The 23,587-nt window shown below is 38.2% G+C and overlaps 1 protein-coding gene across 1 annotated transcript in view; it reads left to right on the top strand.

Moving 5' to 3' along the window:
* TSPAN15 (tetraspanin 15) overlaps positions 1 to 23,587 on the top strand; it is a 489,817-nt gene that overhangs the window by 449,725 nt on the left and 16,505 nt on the right. Inside the window, exon 7 of the mRNA XM_044055759.1 lies at positions 6,372 to 6,488. Coding sequence (XP_043911694.1) covers positions 6,372 to 6,488 — 117 coding nt within the window. The remainder of the gene's footprint in view (positions 1 to 6,371; positions 6,489 to 23,587) is intronic.

The raw sequence follows: 23,587 nt of genomic DNA on the forward strand, positions 1-23,587 counted from the left end.
TAATCTGGCTTAGGATTTTACTATTTTACAACAGAGTCTTTGCTAAAAGCGGCAGTGTCAGAGCTTTACCTTTTTTTGTTTTTGTTTTTTTTGGATAAAGAACAGTTTGTATTAGAAGTATCTGTTAACTCTGTGCCATCATGTATATTGTTGTCATGAAATCTTGGTCTAACTTGCTTAAGAGGAAATATGGGGCAGGTAGTAAAAGTACTCACATACTACTCCAGCAATGCTGATGTTGTAACGGATATGGTTAGGAAGTATTGGCCAGTCCTAACACAAGATCCAGCAATTAAGGAATTGGTAGGTGATTGACCAAGCTTCCTTTTTAAAAAACAAAAAGTTTTTAAAAAGAATGCTGTGTTATCAACATGAATCTAAGGGGCAGTATGAAGGTGCAATGGGTACTGTAGCCTGTAAGAAATGTAATCCGTGCCCATTTATAGCACAGAATAACACTTTTTTTCATCCAGACATGCAAAAGATGTTTACTTTCAAGGTAAAAGCGAACTGCAATAGCAAGAATGTGATATATTTGGCAGTTTGTGAGGTATGTTCATCTTTTTATGTTGGAAAAACCAACAGGAAGTTGAGGTTTCGTATACGTGAACATTTGTTAAACATTAGGAAATGTGTTATTACTAATGCCCTGGCGAAACATGTCTCCCTTACTGATCCATCACAGGCATTTAAGTTTCAGGTACTGGAACAAGTATTTGAGAATGAAAGAGGGGGCGAGTTAAATCGCACTGAAACTTCAGAGACTAGATGGATCATTAGACTGAGGGCAGACAGGGGCAAAGGACTAAATGACAGAATACCTCTGAAACCCATTTTAAAAAGTAGAAGTCCTTCTAGATGAATAGCAATGTTTCATGTATATGAATGTTTGTACACAAACTGGATATTACATAATATAATTTATTTATTTATTCTCAGGGGATAAGTGTTTGATATTTTAATTGTTCATACACACACACACACACACACACACACACACATATATATATATGTGTGTGTGTGTGTGTTTATATCACGCTATCGAAAGATGAAAATAGCGAACGCTATTTCATCGAACCTAAAGTATCTAAACCACATAGTATCGAACATTCAGAACAGCAAATTTTTTCCTTGGGGAAAAAATTTGCTATTCCGAAACACACGCACACAACACAAGCACACCTAAAAAACATTAATCCACGCACATACACCTATAATCCTACAACTACCCTACACTAAACTGTACATACACTATCTATCCACTTACCTTAACCCAAACCCTAAGGTCCGTCACTATCGCACACTCACCTAACCCGCGCCCTAACCCTAATGACCACACAATTGCACACTTACCTGAACCCGACCTGTAACTTTCCACCACAGCGCTGAACATAGCGAAGCCACAGAACCGTCCAGCCGAATTGTTTCCCTAGGAAAGAATTTGGTGTTCTGCAGCTTCGCTATTTTTAGCGTTTGCTCAAAATGGGTCGATATTAGAATATTCCAAGTTTTGAAACTTCGATGTTCTGATATAGATCTATATATATATATATATATATATATATATATGTATGTGTATGTCTAGATATGTATCTTTTACATTTTTTACATAATATGGCTTGTTTTCAATAAATGTTTGCATATATTTTTTGTGACATTTAAGTATGTTGAGCAACATTTATATAAAGTTTCATTATGAATATTAGACATGTTGATGCTAGTAATGGTATATATGTTTCTGCTTCTTTAAGTTGCTAATTAGTGCAGTGATAGGATGATTGATTTTATGAAATGCTATATTAACTAATGTTAACAGCTTTTTATGGTCTGATGAAGTGGTGTGATACAACCACGAAAGCACTAACCTTTTGAATTTTAAGCTGTTTGGAAGAGAATAAAGCTGTTTTTTGAACCTACTATTAGAATTATTTTCTACTTTCTGCCTACGGTTGGAACGTTGGTTGTTTTGAGTGGATTATTTATCTTATGGTGTTGGCTTCATGCTCCATTTACACAGCTAGGAACTCCTTTTGTGCATATTGGACAAGTGTATTAAAAAATCTAGATTGCAAAATCGCTATGATAGAGGAGACACATTTGTAAAGAACTCAGCTTGTGCATTTGATAAAGAAAGGATTTCAGGATCACTATTCAGAAGAATATCTGGGACAAATGAAAAAGGGACTGCTTATATTAATTGAGATGAGCTCAAGTAGTGATATAACAGGAAAAAGATAATGGTAGATTTGTAGTACTAAGGGCCTACTGGCAAGGGCGGAGCATGACACTGGCATGTATTTATATTCCACGTAAAGCAACTAAAATGGAACTTAAGAAAATTCTGGGAGAAATCAGTTTTAGGCAGGGAGCATTGGAGACTGGAATTTAATTTGCAACAGTGAGGATGTATCTGGTCGGCTCAGAGGGGGAAAATATAACAAAAGAGGATAGATTTTTGAAGAAATTTATGAAAATATTTGGTTTGGAAGATGTGAATTCAATAGTAGAAGCTCAGAAAGAATTTACATATCATTCCCAAGTTACAAAAACTGTGGTAAGCTAGTCAGAAATTATATTTCATGGGAACATATGCATTTAATTAAATGTTTTGGTATGCATCCAGTAACTATTTCAAATCATATGCCAATAGTAACTAAAACAAAATGCAAGAGAGTGAATTAACAATGAGACACTGGCGTTTCCCCACCTATCTGTTAAAAAGAGAGGAATGTAAGGCATGAGTAGTGGAAAATATTTGAGAGTTGTTAGGGAAGATAGAACTTTCTAATGAAAATGTAGCTAGGGAGTGGGATAAAATGAAAGAGTTTAAAAATGGGGTAGAAATAAAAGAAAGAGAGAGATGGTTAAGAAGCAATAATTATTTAGAGGGACTGACAAAGGTTAAAGTATTACAGAATAGGGACATCTAACAGAACAAGAAAAGGATCAGTTGTGGAGTGCTATAGAGAAAACAAGGGATTACCTTAATAATATGCATGAGTTTAAAAAGATTGCTGTTAAGCAACTGTTTTTTATAACAACACCAGAGCAGAAAAACTATTAGCACAACGGCTCAGACAGCAGAAAGTAGAATGGGTCGTTGCCAAGCTTAGGGAGGCTGTAACAAGAAAAATAACCAGAAATCCTGTACAGGTATTAGAAATACTTTGGACATTTTATGAAAATCTGTATAAAGGAGAAAAATATGGAAGTCAAAAAAAAGTACAAATGGAAATGTTTCTGGAAGAGTTGGATATGCCAAGGTTTGAGGTGGATGAGGCTCAATTGCTAATAGGATAGGAGACAATGAGGTAAAACTGGTGATGTATAACCAATCTACAGCAAAGTCCCCATGATTAGATGGTATTCCTGTGGAAGTTTGGGAGCTAGAAAGTAAGAAATTAGTAAAGATCTGGAAGGTTTTGTGTAACAGTATTTTAAAAGGAGGGGAAGCACAAACATCCTAGAAAAATGTTGGGGTGGCTGTAATACCTAAAGATGGTAAAGACCCTTCCGATCCAGCTTCATATAGAACCATTTTGATTCTAAACCATGCTTAATGGCTAAAGGAATGGAGAATGTGATGCCAAAATTGATAGAGGATCTGTGTGGTTTTGTGGAGGGAAGGCAAACATTTGACAACATTAATAAAACCGTGATGATCCAGAGGGAAGCAGAATGTAAGAAAATACCACTGTTGGTGAGTCTTGATGTATTGTAAGCATTTGACAGAGTAAGCTTGGATTTTGAGTAGGACAAGGAAAGCATTTGCATTCACTGGCAAAATTATATGATTAATTAGGAGGCTGTATGAGGGATTGAAGGTGAAAATTAAAGTGGGGAGGTTCCTCTCTGATGAGCTGTGTTTTATGCAGAGGAAACAGGCAGGGGTGTTCTCTTTCCTCTTTGATGTTTTTGTTATATATAGAACCATTAACAAAGAATATAAGTGACTCGGAGCAGTTGTTAGCGTTGCTGCCTCACAGCAAGAGGTTCTCCAGTTCGATTCTCGGCTGGGGTGCCTTCTGTGCGGAGTCTGTATGTTGTCCCTGTGGTCACGTGGGTTTCCTCCGGGTGCTCCAGTTTCCTCCCACATCCCAAAGACATGCTGTAGATGGATTGGATACTCTGAATTGGCCCTAGGTGTGGGTGTGCCTTCTGTGGAAGGTTGGGCGCCAGGCTGGCAACTCGACACCGTAAAACTCCACTGCCAATCATGAGCGGACAGATGATCCGCTGTGGCGACCCCTAACCGGGAAAAGCCGAAAGAAGAAGAAGATAAGCGACTTGGAAGTTCATGGGTATAATTAGTATGATAGTCAAGAAAAGTTGGCTTTACTTGCAAATGGTATTTCATACCTGATAAAGCCAGAAAAGGACATTTCAGTGTTGTGGAACATTCTGAGACATTTTCAAGTCTTTTCAGAATACAAAATTAATGAAGATAAAACAAAGGCAATAGCTGTAAACTGTGTACCCACACATGAATTGGTTCAATACTCATATTTATGGGGACGTGATAAAATTAAGTACTTAGGAGTATGGATTAAAAAGGATTCTGTTGTGGCAGGTAAGGATGTGTGGGAAGAGACTAAAAAGATGTAACAAAAACTGAGAAATCGGAAGCTGTGTTATGTGGATATGGCTAGCAAGATACAAGCAGTGAAAATGTTTTAGTCCCTTTAGTTTCATACACAGATCATGCATAGTTTTTATCAACTAGAGGAGAAGTTGTGGATAGAAATTAATAGAGTTGAAGGATTTTATCTGGGAGGGAAAGGGGGCAGGAGTCAAGTGGAATAAGTTGATCCTTCAAATAGAAGAAGGTGGTTTAGGGTTACCTGATTTGAATGAGTATTTCATAGCTACATAGTTAAGGCTCCTATACATAGCACAAGCAGAATGCTGTAGTTCGAAGTGGAAATGGACAATGAAGAAACAGGTGGTGAAGCTTAAGAACTAAGAGAGACTGGGATTTTGGATTCAGATCCTTAAGGAGAATAAAAACCATACAGAATATTATGTTCCTAAAGGAGCAGAAAGTATTCTAAGAACTAAGCTAATATAGGGATGGAGAAGTGGGATTCTACCTATAGGGATGGCTGCAGTTAGGGGTACAGAGAATAGGCAAGAGGTGGCTGGAATTTACTGGAGAAAACTGGCAAAGGAACCAAGGTGTTGGGAAAGGTAATAGAGTGAGAAGAAGCCAAGAACTCATCTGGACTGCAGGCTAGATATTGCCTTCTCTATTAAGGATTGAAACCTGAGTATAGGCAAAGCGAAAGAAATAGGGGGATCCTAAGTGAACAACCACACTGATAGAGGTCTTAGAATCTAGAACTGAAGCTGCTGTTAAAAAAGGGATAATTAGAAGGGCATGAAAAGTATTGCATAAAGACTATACAATCTGGAGGTTAGGAAAGATTGGGAAGAGAGATTGGATAAGCAATTCACAAAGAAATAATGGGGGAGATATATGTATGGCTGCCATATATGCAGCAAAATCTAGTAGGTTTAGTATCTTTGCTTGGAAGTGTTTGCTTTAGGTACTTTTATACCTCAAGCAGACTCCAAATAAATTTTCATCGAGTAGATTGAAATGTTGGAGGTGTGATGTGGAAGAAAGAGGTAATTGGGAACATATTTTTTGGGAGTGTAATGAGTTGGCAGACTTTAAAAATTCTGTGCAGAATACTATATCAGCAATACTGGGTCAGGAGATTGGTGTAACTAAGAAAATAATTTTTTTGAGCTGTGTTTATAGAATCAGAATTGTCTAGACATAGTAAGGCTTTGCTGAGTTTAATTCTGGTGCTGCCAAAAAGCAGTTAATAGAAAATGGAAATGAAAGTCTCAGCCAAGTGGACTAGAAGTAGTCAGTATCGTAACAGAGATAAAACAACTGGGACCATTAGAAAAGGGTAGGATCAAATTACATAGATGGGAATTGTGGGAACAGTCCATGTAGAACAATGTTTTGGAGGAGGAATGAGGTTTAAGGCAAGGCAGGATTTGAATAAAGTATGTAATGTCTGACTGACAATGATAGATTAGTAGTGATGTATAGTGTTTGTAACTGAAAATATGCCAATATGGTTTGTTTTCATTTATATAAATGTATGATTGCCTATGTCATAAGTGATAATTTAATAAAGATGTTTCTTAAAAAAGAAAAAAAAAAGATGGAGCAAAAGTAATTGGTATGGTTGCAGAATATTTGACATGTCCTGTGTACTTTTGTGTTTTCTTTCCACGCTGTTATTCAGTGATTGGTTTGACCTGTTTTTGTGTGTAAGATTGTACTTATCTGAATTATATAACAATTTTTTTTCTGTCTAGCAGTGACAGTATTTTTGTTTTGCTCTTGACAGCGCATCACTGTAGATGAAATCATTTATGTAAGGGGGTGCACCGATGCAGTCTTTCTGTGGTTTATCGATCACTACACTATCATGGCTGGAGTGCTACTTGGCATTCTGCTCCCACAGGTATTACAGTTTTTGTATTTTTTTTTTTTTTTACTTGCTCTAGTTTGTATGTTTATGTAGTGGCTCATTTGCTTTCTAGTATTGCACTGTACAGTTTTGTGAAACCATGAATGAATTTAGATGTTCCCATTCTCAAAGGTTCAGCGTGTTTTCCCTTTGGAAAGTACTTGGTTTCTTAATACTGTTAATATCAGTAGTTAGTTTTTCACATATCTTTATTTTATGCATTAATTTTTTTAATGATGGAGTTAATTCAGTCACTTATTTTCACAGCATCCTTGCATGTGATTTCTGTGGAGTCCTTCAGTGCAGATCAGGGTTACATGTGAAGTAAGGGAGAGTACAGAAAACTGTCACCTGGGAACACCCTCAGGAGATGTGGCAGATGTTGGTTTCTCTGGGTTATGGAGAGCTTATGGTTTAGCATGTGCTGTCCCTGTTCAGACATTAAATGCAGCATCTTGTGCAAAGCACCGTGTCCTTTGCAACCACAGTGCACATAACAGGAGTCTCTCTGTGTGTGTGTGTGTGTGTGTGTGTGTGTGTGTGTGTGTGTGTGTGTGCACACTTAGCAGAGCAGATATCAAAAATTCTTGTAGAAGATGAACTGGTTACTGTGTCATTTTCATGCGTTTTCGGCCACATTTGCCAGTTACAGATGTATTCCATTTTGTGAAATGTTGATGAAATGATTATTTTTAGCCAACTTTTTCTCTGCCTGTTGGCCATTGTTCATTCATTCATTTTCTTTTTTGTTATCTTGGCAAAACAAGATGAGCAAATTTGTACGACATAAAAATATTGTACTTGCCCATTGCAGACCTTGACCCCACTATGAAACTATACAAATTCCAGTTTTTTGTACACCTGTTTGTGCAATGATAAACAATTCCTTTAAGCAGAACCCATCCATGTGAATTCTGTGCCACAGTTTCCAGGTGCCTGTACTTCCACAAGATTGGCAACAGTTGCTTTCTGAAAATGCAGGATCTGTTCACAGGAATAGAACCTAAGAACTCCTGATGCGTCAGTGTGGCATTTAGTTATCTTGTTTATTTATTTATTGCCTTTTCTTTACTAGGATGGTCCAACTGGGCACTCAAGTCAATTTTCAGCAGAGGCCCAGTGAGAAAAGCTCCATTAAAGTTACAAAAAATTACAAAGAAAAAAGAATCTGCTTCTTAACAGTAGAAATGGGGTTTTAGAATAATCCATTAGGTTAATAAAAGTTGATGTCCATAGAAGTGTTATACAGTAATAAACAGGTTGCATTTACTTAGACAGCAATATACAAATTTCACTTACAAAGGCAGAATGAAAAGCCAGTAGTATACAGTTATAAATATAGATGGGTTGATTTACATTTATTCAAAAAGGTTGAAAGCTGGGGGTCAGGGAGAGTATATAGATCTGAGAGCAAATGAGAGAGAGAGAGTGGAGTGTGTGTCATTCAGGGTGTGAACAAGAGTGGAGACTGGAGGAGTCTAGGTGGTGGTTAGGTTGTGCTTAAAGCTGGATGCACAGCTGTCCTGTTTTAGTTGGATTGTTAGGGAGTTCCATTGTCTGGTGACATAGGGTGAGTGAGTCTCGAGCTGTATTGCATAGGATCAGATTACCTAAGCAAAGTTAACATAGTGGGGAGTAGTGCTTGAGAATGTTTTGTGGGGAGTAGTGCTTGAGAATATTTTGTAGAAAAAGGCATGTGTGTGGTTTGTGTACTAAAACCAAAGCTAGGATAGACTAAAGAATAATTCCACTTTAATACCAAATTCCACACAACTTAGCGCTTTCACCATAAAACATATGGCTTCATCAGAGTCAGTGGAAAATCTAAAATCATTCATATAAGTAGTTACATCATCTAGCAACAACCAATCAGCTTCCTTAATACATTAGTAAATAATTGATCATTTTAATTAAAATGAAATTTCTCACTAAACTATTCCAGCTGCTTTAAGAACAACACATATATTATGTAAAAATGTATATATAAATAAAACTCTTAATACACTTAAAACTCAATAAATGTTATATTAATATACTAATATACCTATATCAACCTATGCATTTATATAATACTAAATACAAATATATATATATGTATGTATGTTTATTATATAAATAAATATTCAACATCTATACACATTACTTCACTCGCCTTTCAAAATAATTTATAATGATAATAAATTATGTGTAATTATGCTGGCCACTACAATACTTATAATAGAAACAATTATTGTATAGTAAAGCTACATGTTAAAAATACTGTGTTGTGTTAATTAATAGTATAACTCATTGACTTCAAATAGGGAAAAATGGATATACTATCATTAATACCCGGGTATTGGGTGGCATATAATCTAATTTGCCAAGCTGTTTCCAACATGTCAACCTTCAGCTTGTCATCACCTCCTCTTATGTGAATATATAGGGCATTGAGGATGTCCTTATTTCTAGTAGCTCTAAGGTGTTCTGCAATTCTTTCTTTCAGTTTCCTCATAGTCTTTCCCACATAAAAAGCTGGGCATGATGTACAACTAGCTAGATATACTACCATTGTTGAGTTACAACAACATCTTCCTGGACAGGGAACAGACCTATTGTAACCCGCAATTACTACATAGGGCCCCTCATTGATGTATCTACAAATCCTACATGCCCCACATTTGTACATCCTTGAGTAACCTTTACTAACCGGTGTTAGCTCCAAAATATTTTTAATATTGTTTCCCTTACTAAAGACAACCCTTAACATGTCACCCAAAATTTTGTTTGTGTTGGAACTAAAACTAAGTTCCCAAATCCTCCGCATAGTGTCCACAATAAATGGTGTCTGATAATTAAACTTTAAAATCATTGCACTATTCTTAACTCCTTGGTTAACTTCCCTTTGTACTACATTTCCACCTCTTAATATGGGAGGAAACTGGCTAGCTCTTTTTGTTTTTATTTCTCTTTTGATATTAATCAAAAGTTTGAGGATAACCTCTCTCTAAAAACATACCTACTAATTTGTAAAGTTCTTCTTCAAAAATCTCTGTCACTAACCAAATGTGACAGTCTCACCATTTGGCCCTTGACTACACTCTTCTTCTGATGATAGGGATGACTACTTCTATAATGTAACCAGGAATTACTATGTCTTTTTTCTGAATATAGTACTTTGCATCCCCTCATTAGTTTTTAACAAGTCTATGTCAAGAAAGTCTATGTTGTTCTCATTCCAAGTACTAGTAAATTTGAAGAAGCTGGTAGTTGAATTTAAATAATCTATAAATTCTGTGGCTTCAAATTCACTACCCTTCCAAAGAATCAGTATGTCATCCAGGAATCGACTATACAACAGTATCTTTTCCATAAGCCTGGAACCGAAAATGAAAACCTCTTCCCAGTGTAATAGTAGAAGGTTAGTAAACCCTGGGGCACACTTCGCCCCCATAGCTACGCCTGACACTTGCCGAAAAATTTCCCCTTCAAACGTCAAGAAGTTATTACTTAAAATTAACTCCATTAGAGCAACTAAAAGGTTAACTTTTCCTCCTTCTAACCTACCATGTTTATTTAAACTTTCCTTGAAATACTCCAGTCCTTCCACATGGGGGATAATTGAAAACAGATTAATAACATCAATGGTGAGAAAGGACCCTGTAAAGGTATCATTAACGTCCCTCAAACGTTCTAAACAATTCCAAGAGTCTTTAATTATGTGGTCTACACCCAAAATGATCCCCTGAATATCCTTGTCCACAAAGATGCTAAAGGTTCCGTTTTCGAGCCCTTGGCCGCTACAATAGGCCTAAAAGGGGGCTTCTCTATACATTTGTGCACCTTAGGGATCCCAAACAACACCGGTGTCACCGGGTGTTTCACATTCAAAAAATCAAATTCACCTTCATTTATTTCTCCTTGAAAAAGTGTATCTAACAAAAACAAGTCAATCTTATGGTAAGCTATATGCATTTCATTGAGCGATGCAGTCTGGTATGCAAGTGTGTCACTTAAAATTTCATGCATTTTAGCAACATAATCAAAATGTGCCATGATAAGTACCCCTCCCCCCTTATCAGACTTCATTATTCTCACCTCATGGTTATTAGCTAACTCAAAAAGTATTTTTCTTTCCTCAATACTTAAATTGTCATGATCCATGAGCCTTCCATTATTATTCAACCCCCTCCTAGCTTCACTGATGAATAATTTTTCAAACATCAATACTTCCTTGTGTGTCGGGGGTATAAAAGTGTATAAAAGAGTTTTATTTATATATACATTTTTATGTAATGTATGTGTTGTTCTTAAAGCAGCTGGAATAGTTTAGTGAGAAATTTCAGTTTAATTAAAATGATCAATTATTTACAAATGTATTAAGGAAGCTGATTGGTTGTTGCTAGATGTAACTACTTAGATGCACTTTTTCAAGGAGAATTAAATGAAGGTGAATTTGATTTTTTGAATGTGGAACACCCGGTGACACTGGTGTTGTTTGGGATCCCTAAGGTGCACAGATGTATAGAGAATCCCCCTTTTAAACCTATTGTAGTGGCCAAGGGCTCAAAAACGGAACCTTTAGCATCTTTTGTGGACAAGGATATTCAGGGGATCATTTCGGTTGTAGATCACATAATTAAAGACTCTTTGAATTGTTTAGAACATTTGAGGGACGTTAATAATACCTTTACAGGATCCTTTCTCACCATTGATGTTATTAATCTGTTTTCAATTATCCCCCATGTGGAAGGACTGCAGTATTTCAGGGAAAGTTTAAATAAACATGGTAGATTAGAAGGAGGATAAGTTAACCTTTTAGTTGTTTTAATGGAGTTAATTTTAAGTAATAACTTCTTTACGTTTGAAGGGGAAATTTTTCGGCAAGTGTCAGGCGTAGTTATGGGGGCAAAGTGTGCCCCAGGGTTTGCTAACCTTCTACTATTACACTGGGAAGAGGTTTTCATTTTCGGTTCCAGGTTTATGGAAAAGATACTGTTGTATAGTCGATTCATGGATGACATACTGATTCTTTGGAAGGGAAGTGAATTTGAAGCCACAGAATTTATAGATTATTTAAATTCAACTACCAGCTTCTTCATATTTACTAGTACTTGGAATGAGAACAACATAGACTTTCTTGACATACACTTGTTAAAAACTAATGAGGGGATGCAAAGTACTATATTCAGAAAAAAGACATAGTAATTATTTGTTACATTATAGAAGTAGTCATCCCTACCATCAGAAGAAGAGTGTAGTCAAGGGCCAAATGGTGAGATTGTCACATTTGGTTAGTGACAATGAGATTTTTTGAAGAACTTTACAAATTAGTAGGTATGTTTTTAGAGAGAGGTTATCCTCAAACTTTTGATTAATATCAAAAGAGAAATAAAAACAAAAAGAGCTAGCCAGTTTCCTCCCATATTAAGAAGTGGAAATATAGTACAAAGGGAAGTTAACCAAGGAGTTAAGAATAGTGCAATGATTTTGAAGTTTAATTATCAGACACCATTTATTGTGGAAACTATGCGGATGGTTTGGGAACTTAGTTTTAGTTCCAACACAGAAGAAATTTTGGGTGACATGTTAAGGGTTGTCTTTAGTAAAGGAAACAATATTAAAAATATTTTGGAGCAAACACCGGTTAGTAAAGGTTACTCAAGGATGTACAAATGTGGGGCATGTAGGATTTGTAGATACATCAATGAGGGGCCCTATGTAGTAATTGCGGGTTACAGTAGGTCTGTTCCCTGTCCAGGAAGATGTTGTTGTAACTCAACAATGGTAGTATATCTAGCTAGTTGTACATCATGCCCGGCTTTTTATGTGGGAAAGATGGTGAGGTAACTGAAAGAAAGAATTGCTGAACACCTTAGAGCTATTAGGAATAAGTACACCCTCAATGCCTTATATATGCACACCACAGTTTGTCCAAACTTTAAAAAGTTTATTTTCTTTGTGTTGGGTCGAGTTATGCCCGACATAAGAGGAGGTGATGACAAGCTGAAGGTTGACATGTTGGAAACAGCTTGGCAAATTAGATTAAATGCCACCCAATACCCAGGTATTAATGATAGTATATCCATTTTTCCCTATTTGAAGTCAAGGAGTTATACTATTAATTAACACAACACAGTATTTTTAACATGTAGCTTTACTATACAATAATTGTTTCTATTATAAGTATTGTAGTGGCCAACATAATTACACATAATTATTTATTATCCTTATAAATTATTTTGAAAGGTGAGTGAAGTAATGTGTATAGATGTTGAATATTTATTTATTTAAATAGTAAACATACATACATATATATATTTGTATTTAGTATTATATAAATGTATAGGTTGATATAGGTATATTAGTATATTAATATATATATATAACATTTATTGGGTTTTAAGTGTATTAAGAGTTTTATTTATATATACATTTTTACATACTATATATGTTCTTAAAGCAGCTGGAATAGTTTAGTGAGAAATTTCATTTTAATTAAAATGATCAATTATTTACTAATGTATTAAGGAAGCTGATTGGTTGTTGCTAGATGATGTAACTACTTATATGAATGATTTTAGATTTTCCACTGACTCTGATGAAGCCATATGTTTTATGGTGAAAGCGCTAAGTTTTGTGGAATTTGGTATTAAAGTGGAATTATTCTTCAGTCTATCCTGGCTTTGGTTATTTTACAAGTTTGGCTCTCATTGGGCTTCTTTTTGTGAATGTAGTTTGTGTACTATTTTGCAGATAATTTAAAGTTAAGTGAATGTAAGGTGATTAGATAGTTCTACCCAGTTGCGCTGCTTTAGTGTTAAGTAGTGCTGTGTACAGTAGGATGCATTAGTGGTAAGCAGTGGTGTGTATGGTAGGAAGCATTAGTGGTAAACTTGGTTATTTTGTTAAAGCTCGTCTCAAATTTATTTAATAGAGCGGTTTGAATGTTGGTTAACATGGGTGATGCATAGAGAAGAGGAGGGGAGAAGACAGGAATGATGCTCAGTTATTTTCTTGACGAGTCTGTGAGGAACTGTTTGTTTCAGTAGAGGAAGCCCGTTTTTCACTGAGTTTTCTTGATGGCCTGGATGATGTGCAGGTCAGACTTTAGGTTGTCTTTTATAATCCCTAGTAGTTTGGCATTTGTTACAGTTTCTGTTGTGGTGTTGAAGTAATATTAAAGGGTGTACAGGTTGTTGAAAGAGATCTGTGTGTGAAAAGCATTAATTTTGATTCTTTTTCATTTAGGATTAGCAGATGGGCCTTTAGCCATAATTCTGTCCAAGTGAAGGAGTCTTGAGTCATCTGTTGAAGTAGTGGAAGGGTTGAGGCAGAGCAGATGATGGTGGCAACATTGGCATATTTGTACTATGTTGGCAGGTTTGCTAGCTTTGTGCAGGTGGTTTGCGAAAATATTGAAAAGTACTTGTCCTAGAATGAACTCTTGTGGTACACCAGTGGAATTAGGGAGGAAGGGAGATAGGTTCTGATTTCACATTATGGCCTGTTGTCTGGTAGAGAGCTGGTAGCTGCAGAACCAAGTAACAGTTGAAAGAGACAGTGATAAGGAAGATATTTCATTGTTTAGGAGTTGGTGGAATACTGCGTCAAATGCTTTTGACAGATCCAACAACAGAATGGGTACTACGTTACAGTTGCTTCTTTTGGCATTTATGGTTTCTGAGAGACTAAGCAGAGCTGCTGTTGTGCTGTGGTATGGCTGAAAGAGATGTCATGTGGGGAAGATTAGTTTGTTTACAAGGTGGGTTAGGGATTTGGGAGTGTATGCATCTTTCTAAGATTTTGGACAGAGGAGAGAATTGCAGTGAGGCAGTAGTTGGAAAGGTCTGTGACTGATCCATCTTTGTGAAGTGGTATAATATGCGACTTTTTCCAGATATTGGGTACATAGTTTTCTGTGATCTATTTGAGTATTGAGGTGGGGTATGCAGGACAATGGCAACTAACGTAAAGTACTTGGCTGGGAGTTTGTCAACAGCTGGCACAGTGGTTTTCAGTTTTTAAAGGTAATTCATAGTCGAGGAAGGTATTTGGTGGAAAAAAAGAGAGGGCATTGTGAGTATTGTTGGCGGGGATAGAGAGAGAGAGGAGAGTGGATTAGAGTTTAGTAGAGAGCAAGGACAGATTGAAGTGTGTGTTGAATTGGGTGGCTATGGGGTCTGTGTCGTTTGTGGTAGGAAATGGGGTGGTGATTTGCCCAGGGTATATTAGGGTTTATGGTTGTCCAGAATTGCTTGGGATTGTGGTGGTAATTTTCTTGAAGTGAATGAAGGAATGCAGTTTTCTCTAGTTTGTCCCGTTTACATCACTTTCAAAGTTGTCTAAAAATTTGCCATTTTTGTTGTATTCTATCTTTGTACCATGTTCTCCAGGTTTTGTCTCTATTTAACTCATTACATCAGAGTGATGCCTCCAGGTGCATCTGCAGTTAGCGCCTACTGATGCTTTTAGGTGTCAAATATTACTTGTTCATATTTCCATCAATAATTCCAAAAGCATGCTATGTGCAAGGTTTTAAAATACTTCATCTTAAAGCTTACACAATGGCAAACTCAACTGCATTAATATTTGACCTCTGTCTAGTGCAGGCAAAGAGATATTAACTGTTTTTTTTATGATATTAATTTATATAGACATAATTTTCATATTTTTCTAAGTATCTCAACAACCAAGTAACACAGACAGGACTCCTCTGGCTCATATGAAAGCTCTTAGCTAGATGAATAAAATGCTGCTTCCAGTATATGTAACTTGAGTGGTTGCTGAGAATATTGTCAGTTGTTTACAAAATATTACAAACGTAATAGTTGCTTTGTTTACTGGGACTTACAAAATTCAGTTTAAGACATAGAACCTAAATAATACTACCACTATAAAAAATGGTTTGCCATTTATACTTTCATGACCCCTGTGGTTCCAGAGGTATGAACATTTGTTTGAAATGTAAGGACATAATTTGATTCTGTCAAAAGGCTTGGGTTCCGCCCACTGGAAGTCGCAGTGCAAACTTCCTGAGCTCCATTGGAGTGAATGAGTTAACATGAGCTGTTTGATTTCTTTGCTGAGCCATGCAGTAGGGTTACTGTTGGTTCTTTTTGTTCTTATGGGAGCTAGCTCATTTAGTATGTGAAAGAATTGTGTGTGTCTTTCGGCTTTTCCCGGTTAGGGATCACCACAGCGGAACTCCGCTAATGATTGGCAGCAGATTTTTACGTGCCGAGTTGCCAGCTCTGATGGACAACCTTCAACAAAGGTACGCCCATTCTTGCATGTCTCCACACAGAAGACGCTCTAGCTGAGAATCAAACAGGACAACGTCTTACTGTGAGGCGACAACGCTACCACAGCACCACCACCACAGTATGTGAAAGAATGTTTTATTGAAATGGGTAACGGCATCTTCTAATGGTAGAGTATTCCAGTTGTATTGAGAGAGTTTATAAAGATGCCTTTATTTAAAAAAAAAAAAAAAAGGAGAGTCTGTGTACTTGTTTTTTACTCTGGGGGTGTAGGTAGTTTTTCTTGTAATAATCTCATCTTCTCTGGTATTTAAACCATTTAAACTCTGTGTCTGCAGGGGGTTGTGCTCGTTTTTACCAAGCTGTGGAGTGGTGATTCATCACTGGGACAAAGCAAAAATTCCCTAAGACTCCAAGAACAGAAGTTATTTCTTAAATTTATTTCATTGAATTGCACTTCTTAATGCTTATAATTGTACTGTACAGCTAATCTACTTTATTTTGCACTGTTCTAAAGATTTTCTTTTACTGTTTCACTGCATTTGTGTACTGTTTTATACTGTTTTAACTGTATTTCATTGCTACATATTTCATTACTGTAATTGCATTTTTATTTAATTACTTAACTGTAAACTGCTTTTCATACTGAGAGCTGTATTTTCTGTTTATGAGTGCTGTATCTGTGCTTTTCTGTGCAGTTTTGTGAGGTTTATGTGTTCTAGTCAGGTAGCATAGTCTGGATAGAGGCCTGCTGTTTGTTCTGATTTCCTGCCAAGGAGTGTATCATATAACTGATTTGTTTGCAGTCAAAATAATTCTCTAGAGTCTCCTTGCTCCTTTATCTGCTTAAAACTTTCATTTAGTGGTTCACTGCTGTTTTTCTGTTGTGATAAACATTTCTGTAGTGTTTTCTGCCTAACATAATGTAGCTAGTAGCTGTAATAGTTTCCCACCCTCCCTCGCTATTGGTGTCTTGTTCTTATACTTGGTGGATTTGCAGTTGCCCGCCTCTACTGTAAATTTGATGTGGGACACTCCTCCCAGTGTAGTATCATTAGCTCATTCTACCTAATACAGAGAGAACATTTGAGAAGGCCAACCCACTTAGGTTCTTAACCTTGAATTATCTTCCGTTTCTCCTTTTTCCCTTTCCACTTTACTAAAAGAAAAAAAACATTTGCTAAAATTTTGTGTTCTGACTGAGTGTCTTTCTCAGCTGATAAGTATATTTTTTGACACTTTTTAACTGTTCAGAGTTGAATAAAACAATTGAATTCAGTTCAGAATACAGTTTAACTAAATTGCATTTATTTAAATTGTATTTGCTTTAATATTGCTACACACTCGTGTGCTAGCTTACACTGCACTTGAATTGTTTTTAGTGCTCTTTTAGCTGATTTTCTGTTAAAAAAATTCTAAGCTTGTTTCCTGCCTTTCCTGTAACTAGTCTAGTCCAGATCAGATTTGCTGTATCCAGGATTGTTTCTAAGCTTCTGAGCCAGAGTGGTTTCTGGTCTAGAAATTGTAGTTTATTGGCTGTTTGGGCAGTTTTTCCATCTCTTTCAAATTTCTGATTTGAAAGCCCGCATTTGCTTTTGTTTCCCGCCTTTCCTGTAACTGGTCTGGTCCAGATACAGAGTTGCTGTATCCAGGACTGGTTGTAAGCTTCTGAGCCCCCCAAACCTTTCTGTGTTTTTAGGGAAGCCATCTAGCTTATCAGTGGGAGTGGGTAAGCACTAAGTAGCCTATCTACCACAAGAGGACTGGTTTCTGGCCCAGAAATTGTAGTTTATTGGCCATTTGGGCATTTTTTCTATCTCTCAACTGTCTGGTTTAAAAGCCCACATTTGCACTTGTTTCCCACCTTTCCCCTAACTAGTCTAGTCCAGATACAGATTTGCTGTATCCAGGACTGTTTGTAAGCTTCTGAGTGCTGCCAAAGTCTGCTCTTCAACTTTTCTCTTAGATCTGCTAGTTCTCTCCTCAATTATTGTAGCACACAAAAGTACTACCAGCACTAAACATTCTACAAGGAAACAGCTGCAGTACTTATTTTTAATGCCCATCCCTCCAGGCATGTCTAAAGGTCAATTCCCTGTGCTTTCTCCTATTAGCCTGGTGAACATGGGTATCCTGAGGCAGTGTAGCAACTGTCTCATGTACACTGACGAACCTCTCCTCTTACCTCCCAGCACTCAGACTTGCAAGAGATGTACTTACATATCCAAATTGGAAGCCACACACTATGCAGCCAAGACTGGAATAGCTGGTCAAGAGGAGAAGGTTAACACTTGCACCACATCACATGGAACACACAGCCCTCTAGAACACACACCAGCACTGCCTTCACATAAAAACACAAACCACACACCCACCTTCAATAAAAATCTACCCAAACAAAGACCTCCAAGGCAGACATGCACTCAGCTAACACAACACAACACTAATCACAAGACACAACTCTTTCTAAACAGTGTGTCACTCAACCAAAGCCCCTAAGGCAAAGCAGCATGCCCTACACACTTGTCATAGGTGACTCGATAGTGAGGCATACTGATGTCCCAATCACTAGGTTGAATAAGGAGGATGTAACAGTCAGCTGCCTGTCAGGTACCAGGATCCGCCACGTAATGCACGCACTCTAGGTCCCTCAACAACAGGTAGAAATATGACTCTGTCATTGTACATGTGGGTGTGAATGACTTGAGATGTACCTCCCTGGACTACATGAAAAGAGACATGGAGGAGCTCTCGGATTAAGTAGCCCAGGTGGGTATGACCCTAGCCCTGAGAGGCATCCTACCATGACCCAGAATTATACCACAGTACAAGCATAAAATGATTGATTTCAACAATTGGCTAAGTTTCTGGTGTCATTCTAAGGGGATCCAATATCTGCCTGGGATGACATGATTGACGGACCTCGATGCTTTGCCAGAGATGGCCTGCATCTGTCACCCTGGGCTTCTGGATACTGGCCAAGACTCTTGCCACCCCTATAGTGCCTTTCTTAGGCGGTGTTCCAAAGACCAAATTACCACCGTAACGGCTACAAACAAATGAAATCTGAGGGTCCTGCTGCTCAAAGCTAAATCTCAAAATGCACTCACTCAAAGTACTCCTTAAAATGGAGAACATCGACATTTGTGCTGTAACAGAGACCTGGTTCAAGGCAGAAGAAAGCACCCCTGCACTACCAGGCTATAACTCCTTCCACACCTTTCAGCCCCAGAACTTGGACCAAAGCTCCAAAGGCAGTGGTGTTTCCATATTCATAAAGGATATACACACCTCCAGACTGGTAGCCCAACATAACGCATCAGAGATACTTCAAGTGCAGCTAACATTGAGTAAGACAGCAATTCAGGTCGTAGCCTGCTATAGGTCCCCAACCATGTCCCAAGACTCACACTTCACATTCCTAAGCACCCTGGAGAATATTAGGGTCCAACCTAACACTCTCGTACTGGGCAACTTCAACTATCCCTCCATTAACTGGGAAAACTACTCCTGTATCAATACACTTGCCCGTTTCCTGGAATTCATTAATTCCAGTGCCCTGGACCAGCTCGTTCTTACCCCCACTAGAGTTAGCAACATAATTGACCTGGTCATTACTAACATGGGCGACCATTGCTCTACACCAATAATCAACTATTCCCTGGTTAGATGCGGACACAAACTAATCACCTTGGAAATCCACATCCCTCCCGCCCCCCTAACCCCGAAAAACTTCTCCAAAGCTAACTTTGGGCTCCTAAAAAACAGGTGGCTAACATCACGGCACCCATGCAAATGGAGAATAGTTGCATGACCGCCTAATAATACACCAATGCACTGTACGAACACATACACAAACGCATGGATCTCGTCATACCCAGTAGAACCAAGACGCTCTCCTCCAAAAAAAGGAAGCCAATCTGGTGGTCTCCTGCCATAAACAAACTCTACAACAGGAGGAGGAAACTGAGGCGGAATAAGGTGAAGTCCCAAGACTGGAAAAACTCCCTTATCAGCCTCAACAAAAAGTTGAGATCCCTCATCAAATCCTCTAAAGCTAGCTATGAAAACAGAATTGCAGCAGATAGTAAAGACAACCACAAGTCCTTCTATAGTTATGTAAATCTCCACTGCAATACCCAGATTTGCTCTGAGCTACTGCACATGGTACCTGCTATACTGAGCCAACCGATGTTGCCAATATACGGGCCGACAGATTGAGTGCCAACTTTACACCCCCCCAAAGGGCCAGTCACAATACCAGTAGAGTGCTAGGCACCCAGTATTACTGCTGCACAGGCTAAAACAGCACTGTCCAAGGCCAAGAATACAGCTTCTATGGGACCTGACAATATCCCTGGTTGTGTTCTACATAAACTACAGAGTGAACTGGCACCTCACCTGTGTGCCCTGTTCAATCACAGCCTCACCTTAGGCTTTGTCCATACCAAATGACGCACTTCTAAAGTCATCCCTCTCCACAAATGAGGAGTGACTACAGAGCCTGTGAACTATTGTCCCATTAGCCTGACAAGTCTGATATGCAAAGCTATGGAACACATCATCATGGACCTAATAAAGGTGGATATAGGGAATCTCCAAACTCTGGATCCCACACAGTTTGGTTTTGTGAAGGATAGATCATGCCTGCTTAACTTGGTCGACTTCTTTGAGTCAGTCACCAGAGCTGTGGATGAAGGCAAGGTGGTTCATACAGCCTACCTTGATCTGGCCAAGGCCTTTGATACCATTCCCCACTCAGGAATCATAGAAAAACTCACTAAGCTAGGCATCAACCCCTATATCACTAGGTGGGTTGCAAACTGGCTCACACATAGAACCCACAGTGTGAAAGTAGCTGACTCCAAGTCAGACTGCTGACCAGTCACAAGTAGAGTCCAACAGGGATTGGTCCTGGGTCCTCTCCTGTGTGGCATGTACTTCTCAGAAGTCCAGGCCAACACGAAGGGACTCTGGCAGACAAAGGTTGCAGATGATTCCAAGTTGGGAGCCATTATTAACTCCCCAAGTGATGTTGACATCCTACAGAAAGGCCTCACTGAGACCAACGACTGGTGTCAGAACCATGGTCTTAAGCGCAATGCCAAAAAATGTGTAGTCATCCCCTTTGGGAAAAACCCAGTTCCCATGAATTACCACTTCAATGGTAGCCCACTGATCACAGAAGACGTTATAAGAGATCTGGGAACATAGGTTGACAGCAACCTCTCTTTTGATCACCACATTGCCACTGTGGTCAGAAAGCCCTTCTATGTGGTACCTCTCATTACTAAGGGTTTCGCATCCAGGAAGAAAGAGGTCATTGTCTCCCTCTACTCTTCCCTCATTAGGCCAATCATCGAATACAGTGCTCCATTTGGCATGTACCTCACTAGACACCTACAACAACTGGAGAGGCCGCAAAAGTACCTCACAAAGAGGATCCTAGGCCTTAAACACTTGTCCTATATGGACAGACTAAAAAAACTCCCAACTATTCTCTGTCTCATATCGGCTACTTAGAGGTGATCTCTGCTTGACTTACAAAGCCATGTCTGACCCAGCTCTGTTAGAAATGCCACATCTAAAGAAATCCCAGTCCCTCCGCACTATATGCTCCAGAGACCTCAACCTCATTACCACAATCAACAGAACATGCTGGAGGGACAGGTTCATAACCCAGAGACTGCCCATGCTCTGGAATGGACTTCCCATACATGTCAAACAGAGCACCTCACTGGCTCTCTTCAAGAGAAATCCTGATGAGTGGATGGGAAATAGAAAATTCACCCCGGGGATCAGTCCAGTGGCTGTACTCGACAGAGGTACTGGAAACTAAGGTTGGGTGGCATGATGCCAGGGTAATCTTATGGGCTAGGCTTGTAAAGGGTCCAGGGCCATTAGCCTAGTCCACACCTATGAACCTAAGAAAAATCAAATAGCTAAAATTAAAAGGTTTAGATTTGCTTTCCTGGCAATTCTAAATATGCATCGCTGCTTCCTAAGTTAACTGGATGTATAGCTAATGGAGATAGATTTCTAATAAACTGTATCTCCATTAGCTGTAGACCTATTTTTCTAATAGACAGCATTATATTTAAAATTATAGCATTAGACTACTCTCCCTATGAAAAAAACTTCAAATACGAGACCAATACTGCTGTCTTTGGAACTGCTAAGAAGATGGTCTCACACCAGCAAGACCAAGATTTAAATTTCATACAGCACCTGCTGAATAGAGCAAACTACCACCTGGTTAAAAAAAATAAAAACATGGGAACACTGGAAGCATTCAAAAAAATCTTTAACACCTACAGAATGAGGCCAGATGTTCTTCTTTCTTGATCCTGGTTAATTATTGTAATTGTAACATCCGTCTTAGACTTTGCACTGTAGAAATTAACTTGCAAATCCATTGACTGTCAAATTGTAAGTAATATTTGTTTTGGAACTGAACATCTCTCCAATGTGTACGTATTGTAAATATTATGAATTCAAAGTCTGATCGTTGTTTGAGATGGTATCCACTAGTATTTATAATTTATATTTACATTCATCATTGTACAGTGCTAAGGTGAGTCACTAAGCCTGTACTTTGTACCCAGGTCCTGACTAAAAAGAATCAATACATCAGCTTACTTACCTGGTTAACAAATTGTAAATAAAGATCTTCAAGCCATCACTGGCCATGGTAAAGACCAAAAAGGTTAAGCTACTTAAAACAAGTCCTGTTGGGGAGATTATTTTTTCTTCTAGTCTACTACATTTCATACAGAATGCAAGTTAAAACCAATGAACAAAAAAACAACAAAAGGAACAGTATTCAGCGGTACACTGTAGAAACTCCCAAAGGAACCAACCTGGTCACATGATACTAATTAAATGATTAATCAAGTCATTAATCAAAAAAGGACCATCAGCAAATGTTTTCAGAGAATTCCCGTAGTGTTCACACTAAGTACACTGTGATTCCATGTTAAGTATTAACGTAAACCTATTATAATAAAAACAGTGAAAATAATAATAATAATGATGGAACACAATTAACATTCCTAGACAAATCCCAAAAATGGGTAAATCTCAGAGGGAATACCATAAAAATGATCTAATGAAGCTTCTTAACTTCAGTACGCATGCTATAGACAATACATCATTTATACCCGGGTATAAATGATGTATGCTCTATAGCATGCGTATTGAAGTTAAGATACTTTTTTGATTAATTAATGATTTGATTAATTAATCATTTAATTAGTATCATGTGACCAGGTTGGTTCCTTTGGGAGTTTTTACAGTGTACCACTGAATACTGTTCCTTTTGTTGTTTTTTCGTTCAGTAGTTTGTGTTCGTTGTTGGACTTGTTTTCTCAGTTTAGACTGTCAAAAATTAATCCCTCACCAGGACTCCTGCTGTCTTGTCTGTTCTGCCTGGGCTCGGAGTATCACCTGCCCAATTGCCTCCAGGGTGTTTATTTTAATGCTAGTGCTATTATATGTAAAGCTGAGTCACTTCAGAAGTTTTTAGACAAAAAGGAGTGTTGGTGGTCCTTCCTTACCATGGCGTCCAATAATCATGTTGAACCAGCGCCCCCTTGTAAAAAGAAAAGGGTCTGAAGATACAGTACCAGACAGCACCTTATTGGTGCTGATAGTCCACTTATTGTCAGAGGGACACAGTTGCAGTCCCCTCTGAAGACTGAATGAGTGACCAAGGCCTCTGACGAGACCAGTGTGGAGAGCACTATGTCATTGGCCCTCATGTCCATGCAAGTCAAAGTTCTGTGGGCATCAGATGGGTCCAGAGTCACTGTGCATAACCTAGCTTCCAACACTTGCTCCAGACCTAGCATT

This window comes from Protopterus annectens, chromosome 14.part0 (assembly GCF_019279795.1).
Source record: "Protopterus annectens isolate FY-2018-M chromosome 14.part0, PAN1.0, whole genome shotgun sequence".
In the NCBI taxonomy this organism is placed as follows: domain Eukaryota; kingdom Metazoa; phylum Chordata; order Ceratodontiformes; family Protopteridae; genus Protopterus; species Protopterus annectens.